Source organism: Zea mays, chromosome 3 (genome assembly GCF_902167145.1).
Source record: "Zea mays cultivar B73 chromosome 3, Zm-B73-REFERENCE-NAM-5.0, whole genome shotgun sequence".
Classification (NCBI taxonomy): domain Eukaryota; kingdom Viridiplantae; phylum Streptophyta; class Magnoliopsida; order Poales; family Poaceae; genus Zea; species Zea mays.
The window spans coordinates 66,104,472-66,124,361 of record NC_050098.1 but is presented as its reverse complement, the minus strand read 5'-3'; the positions used below and the strand labels follow the sequence as shown (position 1 = coordinate 66,124,361).

Sequence of the window (19,890 nt, the reverse complement as noted above, 5' to 3'; positions counted from 1 at the left end):
GTTGTTGTTTCAGGAATGGCAACAGCCTTCTTCGGAGGTGTGCTTGAAGATTTGATTGTTTCCAGTACATCTAGCACATTAGCCATTCTCTTTCTTTTCGGAGTCACTGCTGGCACTTTTTGATTTTTTACTGTCTCAACATTTGCTGCAGGACTCACAACTTCAGATGTTTTTTCTTCAGTTGGTTTTTTCACTTTTTCCATTTTTTCTGTGGATGGCGCTTTGGCCATTTCTGCAACTTCTGGCAGCAAGGCTGGTTTGGTTGGCTTTTTAGCCTCAGTGGCCGAAGAAGTTTCTCCGGTAAACTCAGGCACCGAAGCTGGTTCAATATAGCGCGGCCGATGTGTGAGGACCTTTATCTTCTTTCTTTTCGGTTCTGGCTCGCTAGGAGCAGTCGCAGCTTCTTCTTTTGCAGAGGTTGTGTTTTTTCTCTTCTGCCTTCGAGTGGGATAGCAATAGTCAGGGTAGACAAACCCGATTGCATCAAATACCCGATTCAGCCTCTTCTTTTTTCGGCCTCCGAAGGCTGCTGACATTGCAGTATCTTCGGCCTTCGAATAAGCCCCAAGCAGTTCATCACTTAAATTTTCAATACTTTTTAACCAGTCATCATCTGGCTCAACGAATTTATCTCCGAACTTAAAAGTGTACTTCAACCTGATAAGTCCACCTTCGTCGGCCTCCTTTATGGTTTCCTGCGGCATTTCCCATTTCTCCGCGAGCGGCCATACCCTGAAGGCAATGTGCTCTTGTACTAAATCTCTAGTTCCAATAAAAGAACAGATAACGCCGAAGGCTCTTTGGCATTTTTCGGCAGCTTCATTCATTTCAACCTTCGGCCTCCGAAGGCCGAAGCTTTGCCAAATAGGGCGCATAATTACACCCTTGATATCTTCTCGTGCTGACAGGTCATTCTTCACATAAAACCATTCTGTCATCCAGTCTCCGGGCCATCTCTTCCGAAAGGTTGGCACGAGACAGCTTGACCCGGATCGAGAAACGAAACTGTAGCAGCCAAAATTATTGTGATACTGTTCCTTACCCCAAGGTTTTGTTTCGTATGATAATTCGTGTATATTGCAGAAGCTTTTTGCATCAGGCTTCAGACCTTGGCTTCTCGCGGCCCACACGAAGATATTCAGCCTTATGATTGCCTCGGGGGTAAGTTGATGAAGATAGACTTTGAAGATTTTCAGCACCTCCACGACGAAGCTGCTCAAGGGAAATCGCAGTCCAGCTTTCAAAAAGCTTCGGTACACTACGACTTCATTCTCTTCAGGGTGTGGACAAGTTTTTTCCCCTTCGTCGGCCCTCACAATGGACAAATCCCGGAAATACCTTCCTCTCATGTTGACAAGATGATTCTCTTTGATAGTTGATTTACCATAAACTGAATAGCTTGGTCGCCAGGGACGATCTTCGGAGTCTTCACCACCACTGTCCACATCATAACTGTCACTGTCACCAGTATCTTCAGACAAACCTTCCAGAATCTCCTTGGTGATTTTTTCTGTATTGGTCTTTGACATCGCTATAAGAAACCCCAAGTTTTTCTCTTCGTCGAGGCTCAGCTTCATCTCAGCAGCAGCCTTCTTATCTTCAGACATCTTCGGAGACACTAAAAAACTATTTTCAAAGCCGAAGCTTCAAAACTAAAAGCTTAGCAAATCTTAGTACACAAGAGCTAAAAATTGAGTGAGCGGGAGCAGATGGCCAGAGAGCGTGTCAAATGAGTTTGCGGTATGACCGTATTTATACGCCAAATGCGTTGAAAATTGACAGACCCCGCTTGTCAGTGTTGCTATTCTAGCAAAGGGAAGGTGTTTTTTCGGACCTTCGGCGTAAATCCTTCGTCCATGTCGCAATCTAAATTTATTATTTTAAACAAATTAATATTGCGAGGGGCTTCTGTTGGGGGCCTTCGGCTTCCGAAGGTCCTCAAAAAAAGGATTTAACAGTATTTCTGGAGTATAATGTGTGAACAGGTATCTTCGGACACAAGTCGGCATCACAGTAGACCAGAATAATATGAAGGTTGATACAGCGCCGAAGGTGTGAGCAGGAAAGCTTCGGTGTGGCAACAAAAAGTGAAACCGACTTAAAGATGAAAAGGCTATTTAGACCTCGATAGATTACTATAGAATCATTATCAAGTGTAAAGGGCATGAATGTAATTTTGTATGGGTTGTGCCCCGTGCCTATAAATAGGTGAACAGTACCCCCGTACTGTTCACGCTGACTTGGCATTCACTTTTGCGTCACGCTTGTACTTTCATCTCCTTCAAGTTGAAGGTTGATAGTCGCCTACAGGGGGGGTGAATAGGGCGAAACTGAAATTTGCAAATATAAACACAACTACAAGCCGGGTTAGCGTTAGAAATATAAATGAGTCCGCGAGAGAGGGCGCAAAACAAATCGCAAGCAAATGAGGAGTGTGACACGTGGATTTGTTTTACTGAGGTTCGGTTCTCGCAAACCTACTCCCCGTTGAGGAGGCCACAAAGGCCGGGTCTCTTTCAACCCTTCCCTCTCTCAAACGGTCCCTCGGACCGAGTGAGCTTCTCTTCTCAAATCAAAGCCGGGAACAAAACTTCCCCGCAAGGGCCACCACACAATTGGTGCCTCTTGCCTTGATTACAATGGAACTTTGATCACAAGAACAAATGAGAAAGAAAAGAAGCAATCCAAGCGCAAGAGCTCAAAAGAACACAAGCAAATCACTCTCTCTAGTCACTATGGCTTTGTGTGGAATTTGGAGAGGATTTGATCTATTTGGTGTGTCTAGAATTGAATGCTAGAGCTCTTGTAGTAGTTGGGAAGTGGAAAACTTGGATGCAATGAATGGTGGGGTGGTTGGGGTATTTATAGCCCCAACTACCAAATGTGGCCGTTGGGAGGCTGTCTGTTCGATGGCACACCGGACAGTCCGGTGCACACCGGACAGTCCGGTGCCCCCTGCCACGTCATCACTGCCGTTGGATTCTGACCGTTGGAGCTTCTGACTTGTGGGCCCGCCTGGATGTCCGGTGCACACCGGACACGTACTGTTTACTGTCCGGTGTGCCAGTATGGGCGCGCCTGACCTCTGCGCGCGCAGAGCGCGCATTAAATGCGCGGCAGAGAGCCGTTGGCGCGGAGATAGCCGTTGCTCCGGAGTCGCACCGGACAGTCCGGTGCACACCGGACAGTCCGATGAATTTTAGCGGACTAGCCGTTGGCGTTTCCCGAAGCTGGCGAGTTCCTGAGGCCGCTCCTCCTTGGCGCACCGAACACTGTCCGGTGTACACCGGACAGTCCGGTGAATTATAGCGCGAGTGCCTCTGGAAATTCCCGAAGGTGGCGAGTTTGAGCTGGAGTCCTCTGGTGCACCGGACATGTCCGGTGGTGCACCGGACACTGTCCGGTGCACACCGGACAGTCCGGTGCTCCCAGACCAGAGGTGCCTTCGGTTCCCACTTTGCTCCTTTGTTGAATCCAAAACTTGGTCTTTTTATTGGCTGAGTGTAAACCTTTTACACCTGTATAATCTATACACTTGGGCAAACTTAGTTAGTCCAAATGTTTGTGTTGGGCAATTCAACCACCAAAATTAATTAGGGACTAGGTGTAAGCCTAATTCCCTTTCAATCTCCCCCTTTTTGGTGATTGATGCCAACACAAACCAAAGCAAATAGAGAAGTGCATAATTGAACTAGTTTGCATAATGTAAGTGTAAAGGTTGCTTAGAATTGAGCCAATATAAATACTTACAAGATATGCATGGATTGTTTCTTTCTTATATAACATTTTGGACCACGCTTGCACCACATGTTTTGTTTTTGCAAACTCTTTTGTAAATCTTTTTCAAAGTTCTTTTGCAAATAGTCAAAGGTAGTGAATAAGAGTTTTGCAAAGCATTTTCAAGATTTGAAATTTTCTCACTCTGTTTCAAATGCTTTTCCTTTGACTGAACAAAACTCCCCCTAAAAGAGATCCACCTCTTAGTGTTCAAGAGGGTTTTGATATACCATTTTTGAACTACTACTTTACCCCCTTTTGAACACAATAGGATACCAATTGAAAATATTCAACACTAAGTTTTTGAAATTGGTGGTGGTGCGGTCCTTTTGCTTTGGGCTCATTTCTCCCCCTTTTTGGCATGAATCGCCAAAAACAGAATCATTAGAGCCCTCGAAGTGCTATCTTCACCTTTGGTCATAAATAAATGAGTTAAGATTATACCAAAGACGAAGTCCGGTCTTTTAGCTTTGGGCTCCTACTCTCTCCCAAAGACGAAGTCCTTTTCTTTGATGCTCATTGCTCCCCAAAGAATAGAGAGTGGCTTGGAGCGTTGGCAAAGCATGAGTTACGGAGTGGAAGCCTTTGTTTTTGCCGAAGACTCCAATTCCCTTTCAATGAGCTCATTTCTCCCAAAGACATATACCTATGACTTGGTTTGAGATAGACTTGAAAACACATTAGTCATAGCATATAAAAGAGATATGATCAAAGGTATATAAATGAGCTATGTGTGCAATCTAGCAAAAGAAATTGCGTGAATCAAGAATATTGAGCTCATGCCTAAGGTTGGTAAAAGTTTGTTCGTCAAGAGGCTTGGTAAAGATATCGGCTAATTGATTTTTAGTGTTAATATAAGAAATCTCGATATCTCCCTTTTGTTGGTGATCCCTAAGAAAATGATACCGAATGGCTATGTGCTTAGTGCGGCTATGCTCGACGGGATTGTCGGCCATCTTGATTGCACTCTCATTATCACATAGCAAAGGGACCTTGGTTAATTTGTAACCGTAGTCCCGCAGGGTTTGCCTCATCCAAAGCAATTGCGCGCAACAGTGGCCTGCGGCAATATACTCGGCTTCGGCGGTGGAAAGAGCAACCGAATTTTGCTTCTTTGAAGCCCAAGACACCAAGGATCTTCCCAAGAACTGGCAAGTCCCCGATGTGCTCTTTCTATTGATTTTGCACCCCGCCCAATCGGCATCCGAATAACCAATCAGATCAAATGTGGATCCCCGAGGGTACCAAAGCCCAAACTTAGGAGTATAAGCCAAATATCTCAAGATTCGTTTTACGGCCGTAAGGTGGGATTCCTTAGGGTCGGATTGGAATCTTGCACACATGCAAACGGAAAGCATAATATCCGGTCGAGATGCACATAAATAGAGTAAAGAACCTATCATCGACCGGTATACCTTTTGATCCACGGACTTACCTCCCGTGTCGAGGTCGAGATGCCCATTAGTTCCCATGGGTGTCTTGATGGGTTTGGCATCCTTCATTCCAAACTTGCTAAGAATATCTTGAGTGTACTTTGTTTGGCTTAGGAAGGTGCCCTCTTGGAGTTGCTTGACTTGGAATCCTAGAAAATATTTCAACTCCCCCATCATAGACATCTCGAATTTTTGTGTCATGATCCTACTAAACTCTTCACATGTAGATTCATTAGTAGACCCAAATATAATATCATCAACGTAAATTTGGCATACGAACAAATCATTATCAAGAGTTTTAGTAAAGAGTGTAGGATCGGCCTTTCCGACTTTGAAACCATTAGCAATAAGGAAATCTCTAAGGCATTCATACCATGCTCTTGGGGCTTGCTTGAGCCCATAAAGCGCCTTAGAGAGCTTATAGACATGGTTAGGATACTCACTGTCTTCAAAGCCGGGAGGTTGCTCAACATAGACCTCTTCCTTGATTGGTCCATTGAGGAAGGCACTTTTCACGTCCATTTGATAAAGCTTAAAGCCGTGGTAAGTAGCATAGGCCAATAAAATGCGAATTGACTCAAGCCTAGCTACGGGTGCATAGGTTTCACCGAAATCCAAACCTTCGACTTGGGAGTATCCCTTGGCCACAAGTCGAGCTTTGTTCCTTGTCACCACACCATGCTCATCTTGCTTGTTGCGGAAGACCCATTTGGTTCCTACAACATTTTGATTAGGACGTGGAAATAAATGCCATACCTCATTCCTAGTGAAGTTGTTGAGCTCCTCTTGCATCGCCACTACCCAATCCGAACCTTGAAGTGCTTCCTCTACCCTGTGTGGCTCAATAGAGGAAACAAAAGAGTAATGTTCACAAAAATGAGCAACCCGAGATCTAGTAGTTACCCCCTTATGAATGTCGCCGAGGATGGTGTCGACGGGGTGGTCTCGTTGGATTGCTTGGTGGACTCTTGGGTGTGGCGGCCGTTGCTCTTCATCCTCCTTGTCTTGATCATTTGCATCTCCCCCTTGATCTATGCCGTCATCTTGAGGTGACTCATTTGATTGATCTTCTTCTTCATCAACTTGAGCTTCATCCTCATTTTGAGTTGGTGGAGATGCTTGCGTGGAGGAGGATGGTTGATCTTGTGCATTTGGAGGCTCTTCGGATTCCTTAGGACACACATCCCCAATGGACATGTTCCTTAGCGCGATGCATGGAGCCTCTTCATCACCTATCTCATCAAGATCAACTTGCTCTACTTGAGAGCCGTTAGTTTCATCAAACACAACGTCACATGAGACTTCAACTAGTCCAGTGGACTTGTTAAAGACCCTATATGCCCTTGTGTTTGAGTCATAACCAAGTAAAAAGCCTTCTACAGTCTTAGGAGCAAATTTAGATTTTCTACCTCTTTTAACAAGAATAAAGCATTTGCTACCAAAGACTCTAAAATATGAAATGTTGGGGTTTTAACCGGTTAGGAGTTCATATGATGTCTTCTTGAGGATTCGGTGTAGATATAACCGGTTGATGGCGTAGCAAGCGGTGTTGACTGCCTCCGCCCAAAACCGATCCGAAGTCTTGTACTCATCAAGCATGGTTCTTGCCATATCCAATAGAGTTCGATTCTTCCTCTCCACTACACCATTTTGTTGTGGAGTGTAGGGAGAAGAGAACTCATGCTTGATGCCCTCTTCCTCAAGAAAGCTTTCAATTTGAGAGTTCTTGAACTCCGTCCCGTTGTCGCTTCTTATTTTCTTGATCCTTAAGCCGAACTCATTTTGAGCCCGTCTCAAGAATCCCTTTAAGGTCTCTTGGGTTTGAGATTTTTCCTGTAAAAAGAATACCCAAGTGAAGCGAGAATAATCATCCACAATAACTAGACAGTACTTACTCCCGCCGATGCTTAAGTAAGCGATCGGGCCGAATAGATCCATGTGTAGGAGCTCCAGTGGCCTGTCGGTCGTCATTATGTTCTTATGTGGATGATGAGTGCCAACTTGTTTTCCTGCCTGGCATGCGCTACAAATCCTGTCTTTCTCAAAATGAACATTTGTTAGTCCTAAAATGTGTTCTCCCTTTAGAAGCTTGTGAAGATTCTTCATCCCAACATGTGCTAGTCGGCGATGCCAGAGCCAGCCCATGTTAGTCTTAGCAATTAAGCAAGTGTCGAGTTCAGCTCTATCAAAGTCTACCAAGTATAGCTGACCCTCTAACACTCCCTTAAATGCTATTGAATCATCACTTCTTCTAAAGACAGTGACACCTATATCGGTGAAAAGACAGTTGTAGCCCATTTGACATAATTGAGATACAGAAAGCAAATTGTAATCTAAAGAATCAACAAGAAAAACATTGGAAATGGAATGGTCAGGAGATATAGCAATTTTACCCAAACCTTTGACCAAACCTTGATTTCCATCCCCGAATGTGATCGTTCTTTGGGGATCTTGGTTTTTCTCGTAGGAGGAGAACATTTTCTTCTCCCCTGTCATGTGGTTTGTGCACCCGTTGTCGAGTATCCAACTTGAGCCCCCGGATGCATAAACCTACAAAACAAGTTTAGTTCTTGACTTTAGGTACCCAAATGGTTTTGGGTCCTTTGGCATTAGACACAAGAACTTTGGGTACCCAAACACAAGTCTTAGAGCCCTTGTGCTTGCCCCCAACATATTTGGCAACTACCTTGCCGGATTTGTTAGTTAAAACATAAGATGCATCAAAAGTCTTAAATGAAATGCTATGTTCATTTGATGCATTAGGAATTTTCTTAGGCAACTTAGCTCGGGTTGGTTGCCTAGAACTAGATGTCTCACCTTTATACATAAAAGCATGGTTGGGGCCAGAGTGAGACTTCCTAGAATGAATTTTCCTAATTTTGCTCTCGGGATAACCGGCAGGGTATAAAATGTAACCCTCGTTATCCTGAGGCATGGGAGCCTTGCCCTTAACAAAGTTGGACAATCTTTTAGGAGGGGCACTAAGTTTGACATTGTCTCCCCTTTGGAAGCCAATGCCATCCTTGATGCCCGGGCGTCTCCCATTGTAAAGCATGCTACGAGCAAATTTAAATTTCTCATTTTCCAAGTTGTGCTCGGCAATTTTAGCATCTAATTTTGCTATATGATCATTTTGTTGTTTAATTAAAGTCATATGATCATTAATAGCATCAATGTTAACATCTCTACATCTAGTACAAATAGATACATGCTCAACAATAGATGTAGACGGTTTGCAAGAATTAAGTTCAACAATCTTAGCATGTAGAATATCATTTTTATCTCTAAGATCGGAAATTGTAACTTTGCAAACATCAAAATCTTTAGCCTTAGCAATCAAATTTTCATTTTCTAATCTAAGACTAGCAAGAGAAATGTTCAATTCTTCAATCCTAGCAAGCAAATCATCATTATTATCTCTAGGGTTGGGAATTGAAACATTACAAACATGTGAATCAACCTTAGCATTTAAACTAGCATTTTCATTCCTAAGGTTGTCAATTATCTCACGGCAAGTGCTTAGCTCACTAGATAATTTTTCACATTTCTCAATTTCTAGAGCATAAGCATTTTTAACCTTAACATGTTTCTTGTTTTCTTTAATTAGACAATCCTCTTGGGAATCCAAAAGGTCATCCTTTTCATGAATAGCACTAATTAATTCATTTAATTTTTCTTTTTGTTCCATGTTAAGATTGGCAAAAAGGGTACGCAAGTTATCCTCCTCATCACTAGCATTTTCATCACTAGAGGTTTCATATTTAGTGGAGGATCTTGATTTTACCTTCTTCCTTTTACCGTCCTTTGCCATGAGGCACTTGTGGCCGACGTTGGGGAAGAGAAGTCCCTTGGTGACGGCGATGTTGGCGGCGTCCTCGTCGTCGGAGGAGTCGCTAGAGCTTTCGTCGGAGTCCCACTCCCGACAAACATGGGCATCGCCGCCCTTCTTCTTGTAGTACCTCTTCTTCTCCTTTCTTCTCCCCTTCTTGTCGTCGCCTCGGTCACTGTCACTTGATATAGGACACTTAGCAATAAAATGACGGGGCTTACCACACTTGTAGCAAACCTTCTTGGAGCGGGACTTGTAGTCTTTCCCTCTCCTTTGCTTGAGGATTTGGCGGAAGCTCTTGATGACGAGCGCCATTTCCTCATTGTCGAGCTTGGAGGCGTCTATTGGTTGTCGACTTGGTGTAGCCTCCTCCTTCTTTTCCTCCATCGCCTTGAATGCGACGGGTTGAGCTTCGGATGTAGATGGATCATCAAGCTCGTTGATTTTCCTCGAGCCTTCGATCATGCACTCAAAACTTACAAAATGCCCGATAACTTCCTCGGGGGTCATTTTAGTATATCTAGGATTACCACGAATTAATTGAACTTGAGTAGGGTTAAGGAAAATAAGTGATCTTAGAATAACCTTAACCACCTCGTGGTCGTCCCACTTTATGCTCCCGAGGTTGCGCACTTGGTTCACCAAGGTCTTGAGCCGGTTGTACATGTGTTGTGGCTCCTCCCCTTTGCGAAGCCGGAACCGACCGAGCTCCCCCTCGATCGTTTCCCGCTTGGTGATTTTGGTGAGCTCGTCTCCCTCGTGCGCGGTTTTGAGTACATCCCAAACCTCCTTGGCGCTCTTCAACCCTTGTACTTTGTTATACTCCTCTCTACTTAGTGAGGCAAGGAGTATTGTTGTCGCTTGAGAGTTGAAGTGCTCGATTTGGGCCACCTCATCCTCATCATAGTCCTTATCCCCTACCGATGGTACCTGTGCACCAAACTCAACAACATCCCATATACTTTTGTGGAGTGAGGTTAGATGAAATCGCATTAAATCACTCCACCTAGCATAATCTTCACCATCAAAAGTTGGTGGTTTGCCTAATGGGACGGAAAGTAAAGGTGCATGTTTAGAAATGCGAGGGTAGTGTAGGGGGATCTTACTAAACTTCTTACGCTCTTGGCGTTTAGAAGTTACGGAGGGCGCGTCGGAGCCGGAGGTCGATGTTGATGAAGTGTCGGTCTCGTAGTAGACCACTTTCCTCATCCTCTTTTGCTTGTCTCCGCTTCGATGCGGCTTGTGGGAAGAAGACTTTTCCTTCTTCTCTTTGTGGTGAGAAGAAGATTTCTTCTCCTTCCCTTTGTTGGAGGAGATCTTCTTCTTCTCCCTCCTCTTGGTATGGGACTCTTCCGATGAAGTGCTCCCTTGGCTTGTAGTGGGCTTTTCGCCGGTCTCCATCTCCTTCTTGGCGTGATCTCCCGACATCACTTCGAGCGGTTAGGCTCTAATGAAGCACCGGGCTCTGATACCAATTGGTAGTCGCCTACAGGGGGGGTGAATAGGGCGAAACTGAAATTTGCAAATATAAACACAACTACAAGCCGGGTTAGCGTTAGAAATATAAATGAGTCCGCGAGAGAGGGCGCAAAACAAATCGCAAGCAAATGAGGAGTGTGACACGTGGATTTGTTTTACCAAGGTTCGGTTCTCGCAAACCTACTCCCCGTTGAGGAGGCCACAAAGGCCGGGTCTCTTTCAACCCTTCCCTCTCTCAAACGGTCCCTCGGACCGAGTGAGCTTCTCTTCTCAAATCAAAGCCGGGAACAAAACTTCCCCGCAAGGGCCACCACACAATTGGTGCCTCTTGCCTTGATTACAATGGAACTTTGATCACAAGAACAAATGAGAAAGAAAAGAAGCAATCCAAGCGCAAGAGCTCAAAAGAACACAAGCAAATCACTCTCTCTAGTCACTATGGCTTTGTGTGGAATTTGGAGAGGATTTGATCTATTTGGTGTGTCTAGAATTGAATGCTAGAGCTCTTGTAGTAGTTGGAAAGTGGAAAACTTGGATGCAATGAATGGTGGGGTGGTTGGGGTATTTATAGCCCCAACTACCAAATGTGGCCGTTGGGAGGCTGTCTGTTCGATGGCACACCGGACAGTCCGGTGCCCCCTGCCACGTCATCACTGCCGTTGGATTCTGACCGTTGGAGCTTCTGACTTGTGGGCCCGCCTGGATGTCCGGTGCACACCGGACACGTACTGTTTACTGTCCGGTGTGCCAGTATGGGCGCGCCTGACCTCTGCGCGCGCAGAGCGCGCATTAAATGCGCGGCAGAGAGCCGTTGGCGCGGAGATAGCCGTTGCTCCGAAGTCGCACCGGACAGTCCGGTGCACACCGGACAGTCCAGTGAATTTTAGCGGACTAGCCGTTGGCGTTTCTCGAAGCTGGCGAGTTCCTGAGGCCGCTCCTCCTTGGCGCACCGGACACTGTCCGGTGTACACCGGACAGTCCGGTGAATTATAGCGCGAGTGCCTCTGGAAATTCCCGAAGGTGGCGAGTTTGAGCTGGAGTCCTCTGGTGCACCGGACATGTCCGGTGCACACCGGACAGTCCGGTGCTCCCAGACCAGAGGTGCCTTCGGTTCCCACTTTGCTCCTTTGTTGAATCCAAAACTTGGTCTTTTTATTGGCTGAGTGTAAACCTTCTACACCTGTATAATCTATACACTTGGGCAAACTTAGTTAGTCCAAATGTTTGTGTTGGGCAATTCAACCACCAAAATTAATTAGGGACTAGGTGTAAGCCTAATTCCCTTTCAAAGGTACATTTGTAATTCAATGTTATTTCTGTTTATATATGATAATAATATATAATTATCTATGTTATCCTTTACATTCTTTACAATTCATTCTTCGTCACTATATAATGTATTTATGAAGGTACGCCCTTCATAACCTTCGTCCGAAAACCATTATATCCTAAGGGAAATAATGCTTCGTAGGGCGAAGGATTTAACCGATTAACATTTTCTATGTTGCCTTGTTCTTATAGCATTTGAGAACAAGTCCCCAACACTTATAAACTAAAACTTCCCGACGATGCAGCTGTCCATCCTGTATTCCATGTTTCCCAGTTGAAAAAGTGCATCAGTCCATCCACACTGTGGCACAAGAGCTTGTGCGCTGGTCTGGCCTAGACGCATCCCTGGCGTCCTAGGAGGATGAAGCTGCCTTGAGGATCAAGTTCCCTGCCGCGGGCGCTTGGGGGCAAGCGCCGTTTCAAGAAGGGGGGATGTTAGGCCACTTACTTCGGCTACATGTAGGCACAGGCAAGACAAGCAGAAGCAGGACATGCAAGCTCTAGGAGAGGTGGGCCGTCGCGCTAGGAGGCACATCGTCCGCTTCGTCGGCCCAGACTGGCAAAAAATAGGCAGTAGCTATTCATATAGATAGGGAAGTGGGATAAAGAGTGCTGAGGACTTAACTTAGGGCTTATTCGGTTAGCTCTCAATACATGTAGATTAAGTGAGATTTGGTGAGTTTAAATACCAAGCAAGTCAATTTTTTTCTTAATTTTTTACAATCTCATCCAATCCATGGGTAACGGGATTAACCGAACAAATCATTATATAGAAAACATTATCTCAATACCCTAAACTTCCTCTCGGTCGTCCCAAGCTTCCCCGTATCTCTCTCCCTCTTCTCCGACTCTTCTTGGTTCCGGATTAGCAGTCCATGCTGCTAACATTCAGCGATTTGAGTCTGTCGAATAGTCCGGTTTGACTGGGATAACTATTAACCGTGATGTACTTAAGAAGCGGACCACGGACTGGAGCAGACCGGGCGGCGACATCGCTCGCGCATGGCAGTGACCGGTGCTCGCGCACGGAGACGTCCCGCTCCTACGCGTCACCATCGCCGTCGGGCCTGCGCCCGTGTTCCGTTTGTGTAGCCGAGGCAAAAGGGCCCGAGACCACGCTGTGGCAGACCAAGGAAAGATCCCCAATAGCCAACAAGAGGAGAGGATCCAAACACGCAGCTCTAGTGAGCTCCGTCCCACACACAGACTCCGGCTCCCTGTGGCCCGCGGCGTGAGCGTGTCGTGTCCCGCAGGGCCACCTTTGCTCTCTAACCCCTTCCACCACACGCGACCGCCGTCCCCGCGCGAGTTGCCGAACCCACGTCTCCCCTCGCCCCGCGCCGACCCTACCAACCCTCGGGCCCGCCCATGGAGATCTCCGCCTCCGCTGCGCCGGCCGCCTCCTCCCCGCCCGCCAGGCCGCTGGTCCTGCGCCCGTTCGCCTCGTCATCGCCCCACCCGGCTACGTCCTCCTCGACCACCATCCGCCGCCGCCCATCCTCATCGGCCACTGCCACGGTCCGCCGCCGCGCGCGCACCCGCCCCCGTACAGGGCGGTCCAAGCCCCCCGCCGACTCGGGCGACTACTTCTCCGGCAACGACGGCCCCGGTCTCGGTGGTTCCGGCGGCGGTGACGGAGGAGGACGGTGGAGCTGGAACAGCGGGTTCGGCTCTGGATCAGACGGCCCCGACGACTGGGAGCCCGATGTGCCGGCGCCCCGGAGGTCAGCGGCGGATGCGGCGCTCGGGGTCGTCTACGAGCTCATGTGCCTCATCGCGCTCTCCAACTGCACCCAGTTCGCCGTCCGCAGGCTCGCGGGCCTCCTCTCCGCCCGCGTCGCCGCATTGCGATTCGTCCCCACCGTCTGCTGATCATCCGTGGGGGTTTGTTTTACTTCCTCTTCCTCCTGCCCGTCTACCTGAAATCGCTTCTGTACATATATCAGCCTGCAACTGCGGTTTTAGGGGATTGGGGCCTTGGGGGAATCAGGACCTCTGCCTGTTGTTCCTCGGTGCGTGCCTCAAGCATTATACCGTTGAACAGTAGCAAAATTCGTCGAATCCAATTGGAGAAACACAAAAATAAGATCAACTTGTTTATCCTTTGTTGTTGTACTCAAGATTGATTGATGCCTATTGTGTTAGGATGCATCATTATCTGTTCCATGTGTATATAAATGTGCTGTTATTAAGTTTCTTGGTACTTCATGGAATGTCAAGGGCAGTGCGTTTGGGGAATTCTCATAGATCCGGTTAGTTGAATGGAAGCTCAATTAACTAGCTATATGGCTATATTAACTTTGCACTCCTTATTTCAATGATTTCTTTTTGAATAATTGGATCTATATCATTAAAAGATTGCAACTTTAGATATATACCATTGGCTCCACATATCATTGACTTATGTTGACTTATGTGGACCCCACATGTAAGTGAGATAGCAATGGTATATATCTAAAGTTGTAATCTTTTAATGGTATAGATCTAAATTTCCCTCTTTTTTTCTATAATCAGCTATTTCTTTGCAATTGTTACTCATGTGGATGTGATATGCTATATGCTTAATAATACTCCGCAGAGCAATGACTTGCACCGAATGTAGGATGATATTACTAGGTTGCAATGGCGGTATAGTGCAATGACTGGGTGGACAAATCTACTTTTGCCGGAGCCAAATTGTAGTAATCTGCGGTTTTTAGAAAGGGGTAGGAATAAACAGGGCCTTCTTTTGACTATTGTTGAATGACCTAATGTTTTTAGTGCTTTCTACATTCATGTATCAATTATTACTATTCAACATGCTTAGGTCTAGTTCGATCTGAGGAAGAGAGGAAAAAGCAGAGCTGTTTTCCAACGATTTTTTATTATCTTGATAACATTTTTTATGTAGTTTTGGAGTGATTTTCCTGAGAGCAAAATGAAACAAGAGGGTAGCCTTTGTTGGTTATTTTTAGTCTAGCTTTTTCTCACTCGCATGCTTTTAAATTTTTATATTTTTAATCTGGAGTTTGTGTAAAAACGTGTATTTATACTATTTTCTCAAGTTCGACATCTTGTCCATTGCTCTTAAATTCAACGTTATTATGCAACTATTCATCTTTTCAAGAGTTTTAAGTTTCATGTATGGTGTACACACTTCTGCAGGTGTTACATTTTTGCGCCTCTGTTCATGTGAGTGCTTTCTCTACATATTATACTTGCGTCCTGACAATCCTATAGGTTCCTGTTTACTGGCAAACCATAAGACGGTGTCTAACAATTCACTCATATGATCATCTAATACACTGTTTTGCACTGTAGATTGTGCAATTCGCAGATTGAAATTTGAATATAGGTACAAGGATGGGTAAACACTGGAGATAGCTAGCCTAAAGAGGGAATTTTAGATATATTTTGTAGGAGATAGCTAGCCTAAAGAGGGAGTTTTAGATATATTTTGTAGTTGATATTCGAGTGGTCATGCAGTTACGATCCCTCATGTTTAGAGATAAATGATAGGAAGACACCTTGTCTTTCGTTCATGTTTAGGTTGAAGTTTAGAAATTAGGATGTATATCTGATTATACTAGTTCCATTTTCTGTTTTGGGTAATACTAAGACAGGGGCTGCGCCCTAGAATTCTAAAAAAACCAAAACAACATGAGTTATTATCAATTATCAACTATCTTTGCAGATACAACAGTAACCTATACGTGACGAAAATTATTATTTTCTGTCGATTGTCTATTGACGCCTGTTAGGCAAAGGAAATTACTCTCTTCATTCTATTTTCTGTCGATGGAAGATGCCTAACCTTTGTGTCTATGGGTGTTTGAATGCACTATAAGGTGTTTGAATGCACTATAGATAATAGTTTGTTGGCTAAAAAATGCTAGTGGAATTAGCTATCTAACAAATAGTCTAATTTGTTAAAAGTAGCTAATAGTTAAAATATTAGCTATAATGTTTGGATATCTTGGTTAATTTTAGCAGCTAAGTATTAGTTCTAGTGTATTCAAATACCCTCTATATGCTGTCTAAGGAAGTTTAGCTATGCTAGCATTCAACGGCTTGAGCCTACCAGACGGAAATTAGCTAACTTTTGTTGGCTGGATTACTAGCGGTTAGCTCGTCATGCTAACATCTATCAAGCGTCTATTTATGTTGACACGGATTTTGGTCTTATTAAAATGTATGCTATGCGGGCTAGAGGGTGTTTGGTTGCACTAGAACTAATAGTTAGTTGGCTAAAAATTGTTAGTGAAATTAGCTAGCTAACAAATAGCTACCTAACTATTAACTAATTTACTTAAAAATAGCTAATAGCTGAACTATTAACTAGGTGTTTGGATGTCTCAACTAATTTTAACCACTAATTATTAGTTCTAGTGTATTCAAACACCATCTAAATAACTTTGATTAATGTGACCTTTAAATTTCGATGCATATGAAATAAGCAAATGTTCTATAAATAAATATATGAATATGTAGTGCTCTAAAAGTTTAGCGCACTAAGATATTGAAATATACACGGCTTCAAATATATATCTATACAAATATATGGCCAATAAACAGTCAACATATAATGTGATTTATGTGCAAGCACTAGCTAATTGTAGATTTATTTAGCTAGATAAATAAATAGCAGAAAACGATACATGGAATGATGAAAATGACTAATTGTCGATATAAGTAAATATAAACTTTAAATTAATTTTATCTACATTAATATATGTAAATAAATATTACAAGGTAGCGCTATCAAAAATGGTAATAACAACAATAAATAAATAAAATATAGATAGTAGTAATTGAATATATTAAAAGAAATAAAAGAAAGGGCATGGACACTTAGACTGCAGTGGCGCAGCGCCCTCCTGCCAGAAGAGATTCCCTGGTGTGACTGATTTATGGTGTGTTTGGTTGAGTAATTAAGGGGGTGTTTGGTTGCTCCTGCTAAAGTTTAGTCTGGGTCACATCAAGTGTTTGACTTTTAAATAGGAGTATGAAATATAGACCCAACCAACTGGACTAGATTCGTCTCGTCTTTTAATCTTCGACTGACAAATTAGTTTTATAATCCGACTACATTTAATACCCGGAACGGAGGTTCAAACATTCGATGGGACATGGGCTAAATTTTAGCGGGGTGTAACCAAACACCCCCTAAATAGAATAGAGTGGATCTATTTTAGTATTTGATAACGGAGTCGTTCTATTATGCGTTTGGCAAGAAGAACATAGTCACTCTATTTTTTGTTTGGAGAAGAGTATAATAGAGCGAAGCCGTTCTATTCTTTGTTTGATTCGAGAGCCGTATGAGTATAGAGAGGAGAGAGAGAGCGCTCACGTCCGGGAGAGCGCTCGCATCCGGTCGTTTTTGTGGAGCGAATGCGTTCCAATTACTTATAGTAAATTTTTATATAGAGGTCCAGAAGCCGCTCCACTCTTATTTTATTGAAAACTAAACGTTTAGAAAATTGGAATGGAGCCACCCTATTCTTTCTCATTTCTCAACCAAACACACCCTTGAAAAAAGAAAACGTTACATTAAAAAAAAAGGTAACGCTCACGCGAGCCCGCAGCAGCACTAGGCTCATGTGATCTCTGGCCAAGCGAGGTTTTGAAAAGAAAAAAAAGAGAAGAGACGTGCGGCCAAGAAAGAAAAGGAGAAATAACAAAAGAAAATATTAAAACGTATGACAATTTTTCCACGTTCTCGAATCACAAATCACGATCGCATGCCCAAACGTTTGAACGTGTCCCCTTCAACCGGCGAAGCTGAAGGCACGCCTCACTACCAGAAACGGACGCTTTGCCAAGTGTCCGAAGCACTCGGCAAAGCCCCAAAAATACTTGGCAAAGGCTTTGCCGAGTGTCGCACTCGGCAAAGAAGGCTCGTCAAACAGTATATCGGCAAAACCTTCTTTGACGAGTACTTTTTCTCGGGCACTCGACAAAAAAAAGTGGCCGTTACGGCGACGAGGTAACGGAGACGGCTTCTTTACCGAGTGTCAAGGGTGACACTCGGCAAAGTAGTTAACTTTGCCGAGTGTCTGCCCAGTAGCACTCGGCAAAGATTCAATCTTTGCCGAGTGTCCCCTGTGACACTCGGCAAAGAGCCCGCCGGGAGGGTCCCCATGTCAGGTTCTTTGCCGAGTGCTCTGTGCGGCACTCGGCAAAGCGTGCCTCTTTGCCGAGTGCCAGCAACATAACACTCGGTAAAGTCCCTAAACCTGTGCCCAGGTCTTTGCTCTTTGCCGAGTGTTATGACTCTGACACTCGGCAAAGCACCTCTTTGCCGAGTGTTACACTCGGCAAAGTGACCAGTATATACCTTTTTTATTTGTTTTTTGTATTCCATCCACACAAACAAAAGATATCACATATATACATCACAGATATCATCACAAACATAAATAGCCAACACAAACATAAAACCGTCACCACAAACATAAATATCCATCACAAATATAAGTGTTCAACACAAGTATCAAACACAAACATAAGTCTCAAACGTCTCAAGCTCTCACATAAGTATCAAACACAAACATAAGTATTATACATAAGTTCTGAAGTCTAAACAATGAAAACACAACACTCATGGAGGTGGGCGGTTTGACTGGGGCTGCGTTGGGCTGAACCCTTCCGGAGGGTTGTTGGATGCCGCCCCAGATTGGCCCTGCACAGAGAAGAGATTGCATGTGTTATACCAGATGCATTACAAACATCTAACTACAATTTTGATACTCACAGGAGTGTGGAAGACAGCAGGGTCAACTGGAGGGAACAATGGAGGTGGCGGAGCGATGCCCTGTGCGGCGCCAAGGCTCTGCATGTACTGGAACATCTCCGCCATCCTCTGATGATCTGCCTAGCGCTCCGCCTCCCGCTCCGCCATCATCCTTGCCTCCATCTTGTGACGTTCCCTCCTCTCTTCTTCTAGTTGGGTCTGTAATATTACAAGCCAACGTTATAGTAACTCAAAGAGAAGGTATATAACTCAAGGAAGGACGAGTTACAGAAGCACTAACCTCGAGTTGTTGTATGCGATGCTGTGAGCTGTCGTGCCGAGGTCGTATGGCTGGACTCGAGCCCGTGCTCCTTGCTCTCACCTGAGACAGAGTGGGAGTGGAGGACGAGTCGATTGCCCCGTCGGCAATCCAGTACCGCCCATGTCTCTTGCCTCCTCCAACCCTCATGAGCACATCGGTGTCGATCGGCTCGGTGCTCGGATCATAGTCTGGGCCATGGACCTCCTGCGCCATGGCGGTGTAGTCATGGAGGCGGCTGTAGACGGCGGGGTTGGTGTAGGCCTCGGGCCCGTCATCCGGGTTGTAGGTGACGTCGGACGTCGCCTTACCCTTATGGGCCATAGCATAGGCCGAGAAGGTGGAGCAAGGCCGGCCACCATGTGACGCCGACTGCAAAGAAAACCAACGAGATAGGTAGAAATAATATCTAATTCAGTGCTATATATCTAAATAAAAAAGAGGACGTACCCATGCTTCGGCATATTGGCCCAGGCTCCGGCTGCCTTGGTGGTGGGAGGGGCCTTGCATCATCAAACGTCGTTCCCGGCTAGCGGTGTGCGCCTCGTCCCACTCAGCCGAACACCACCTATCCACCATCTGCTCCCAACACAGAGGATGTGCGGCGCACCAATGTGGAATCATCTACAAAGTAAACACGTAAAGTGCATATCATAAGATAAAATTAAATTCATGCATGGAGTACTGGTACCAAACATGCATGACTTTACCTGCAGGTACTGCTCCCTGGTCAACGACATGGTTCGGGCTTGAGGTTTGGTCACCCTCTCCCCAAGGACGGAGCCGTGGTAGGTGATGATGGCCTCGATTTGGGCCTCATAGTGCATGTCCACGATGAGCTTCTTACAGCTCGTGGTGGCCACCACATCCGCCCTAGCCTCGTATCCAGCATCGCATCTGAAGAAATCCTGCATACAGAAACGATGTATCCATACATTATTTCAAGAATTTGCAACAAATGCGACATATTTTACATTATACTAAGACTTACCCACGGCTCTTGCTTCACCCG

The 19,890-nt window shown here is 45.0% G+C and overlaps 1 protein-coding gene across 1 annotated transcript; it reads left to right on the top strand.

Annotated features, from left to right (window-relative positions):
• Nucleotides 1–12,987: 12,987 nt before the first annotated feature.
• Nucleotides 12,988–14,138, top strand: LOC100193876 (uncharacterized). The gene has a single exon (NM_001138954.1). It carries the CDS (start codon nt 13,216–13,218, stop codon nt 13,717–13,719), a length of 504 nt encoding a protein of 167 aa, NP_001132426.1. The 5' UTR covers nt 12,988–13,215; the 3' UTR covers nt 13,720–14,138.
• The last annotated feature ends 5,752 nt before the right edge of the window (nt 14,139–19,890 follow it).